The sequence below is a fragment of the Etheostoma cragini genome, chromosome 9 (genome assembly GCF_013103735.1).
Source record: "Etheostoma cragini isolate CJK2018 chromosome 9, CSU_Ecrag_1.0, whole genome shotgun sequence".
In the NCBI taxonomy this organism is placed as follows: domain Eukaryota; kingdom Metazoa; phylum Chordata; class Actinopteri; order Perciformes; family Percidae; genus Etheostoma; species Etheostoma cragini.
Window position 1 is genome coordinate 25,063,236 of NC_048415.1, and position 500 is coordinate 25,063,735.

The window sequence follows — 500 nt, forward strand, 5'->3', positions numbered from 1 at the left end:
AACCTTTCTTGTGCACCTTATTGTAAAGTGTTACCTCACAGCTGAGGGGAACAACAGAGTCAGGTGATCCTTCTGTGTGGGTTCATCACTAACAACACCTTTCATATCACACATCATCATTAAATCCATTGTTATTATAAAAACCCATGTGGCCCAAAGCCGCTTTGAGGACGTTTCGAGGCGCAAAAATCTCTTCAATTGTCCAAAAGTTGGATTTCGTGATTAAAACGAGGAGCCGACTCAAATGCAGGACACCCCTCCCTGCACCGCCACTTTAGGTTCCCTTAAACACACGCGCGCGCACACGCACGCACTTCATTAATTTTGCCCCCAAAACCGGATTGGCTAATTGAACAGTGGATCTGTCAGCCCCGTGCGTCTCAGCCAAGGTCTTACCTCGGCCGCCTCCTCGTTGTAGAGCCTGTCTTCGGGCACATCTGTCGGCATCTGCAAACTGGAATCACAACGACCAACAGTAAGGACTCCCAAACGCACAGCCC

At 49.2% G+C, this 500-nt stretch overlaps 1 protein-coding gene across 1 annotated transcript in view; it reads right to left on the minus strand.

The window, feature by feature from the left end:
• The window catches only part of LOC117950173 (GTP-binding protein REM 2-like), a 7,297-nt gene that overhangs the window by 6,333 nt on the left and 464 nt on the right, over positions 1-500 (minus strand). Inside the window, exon 2 of the mRNA XM_034880954.1 lies at positions 397-454. Coding sequence (XP_034736845.1) covers positions 397-447 — 51 coding nt within the window. The 5' untranslated portion in view covers positions 448-454. The remainder of the gene's footprint in view (positions 1-396; positions 455-500) is intronic.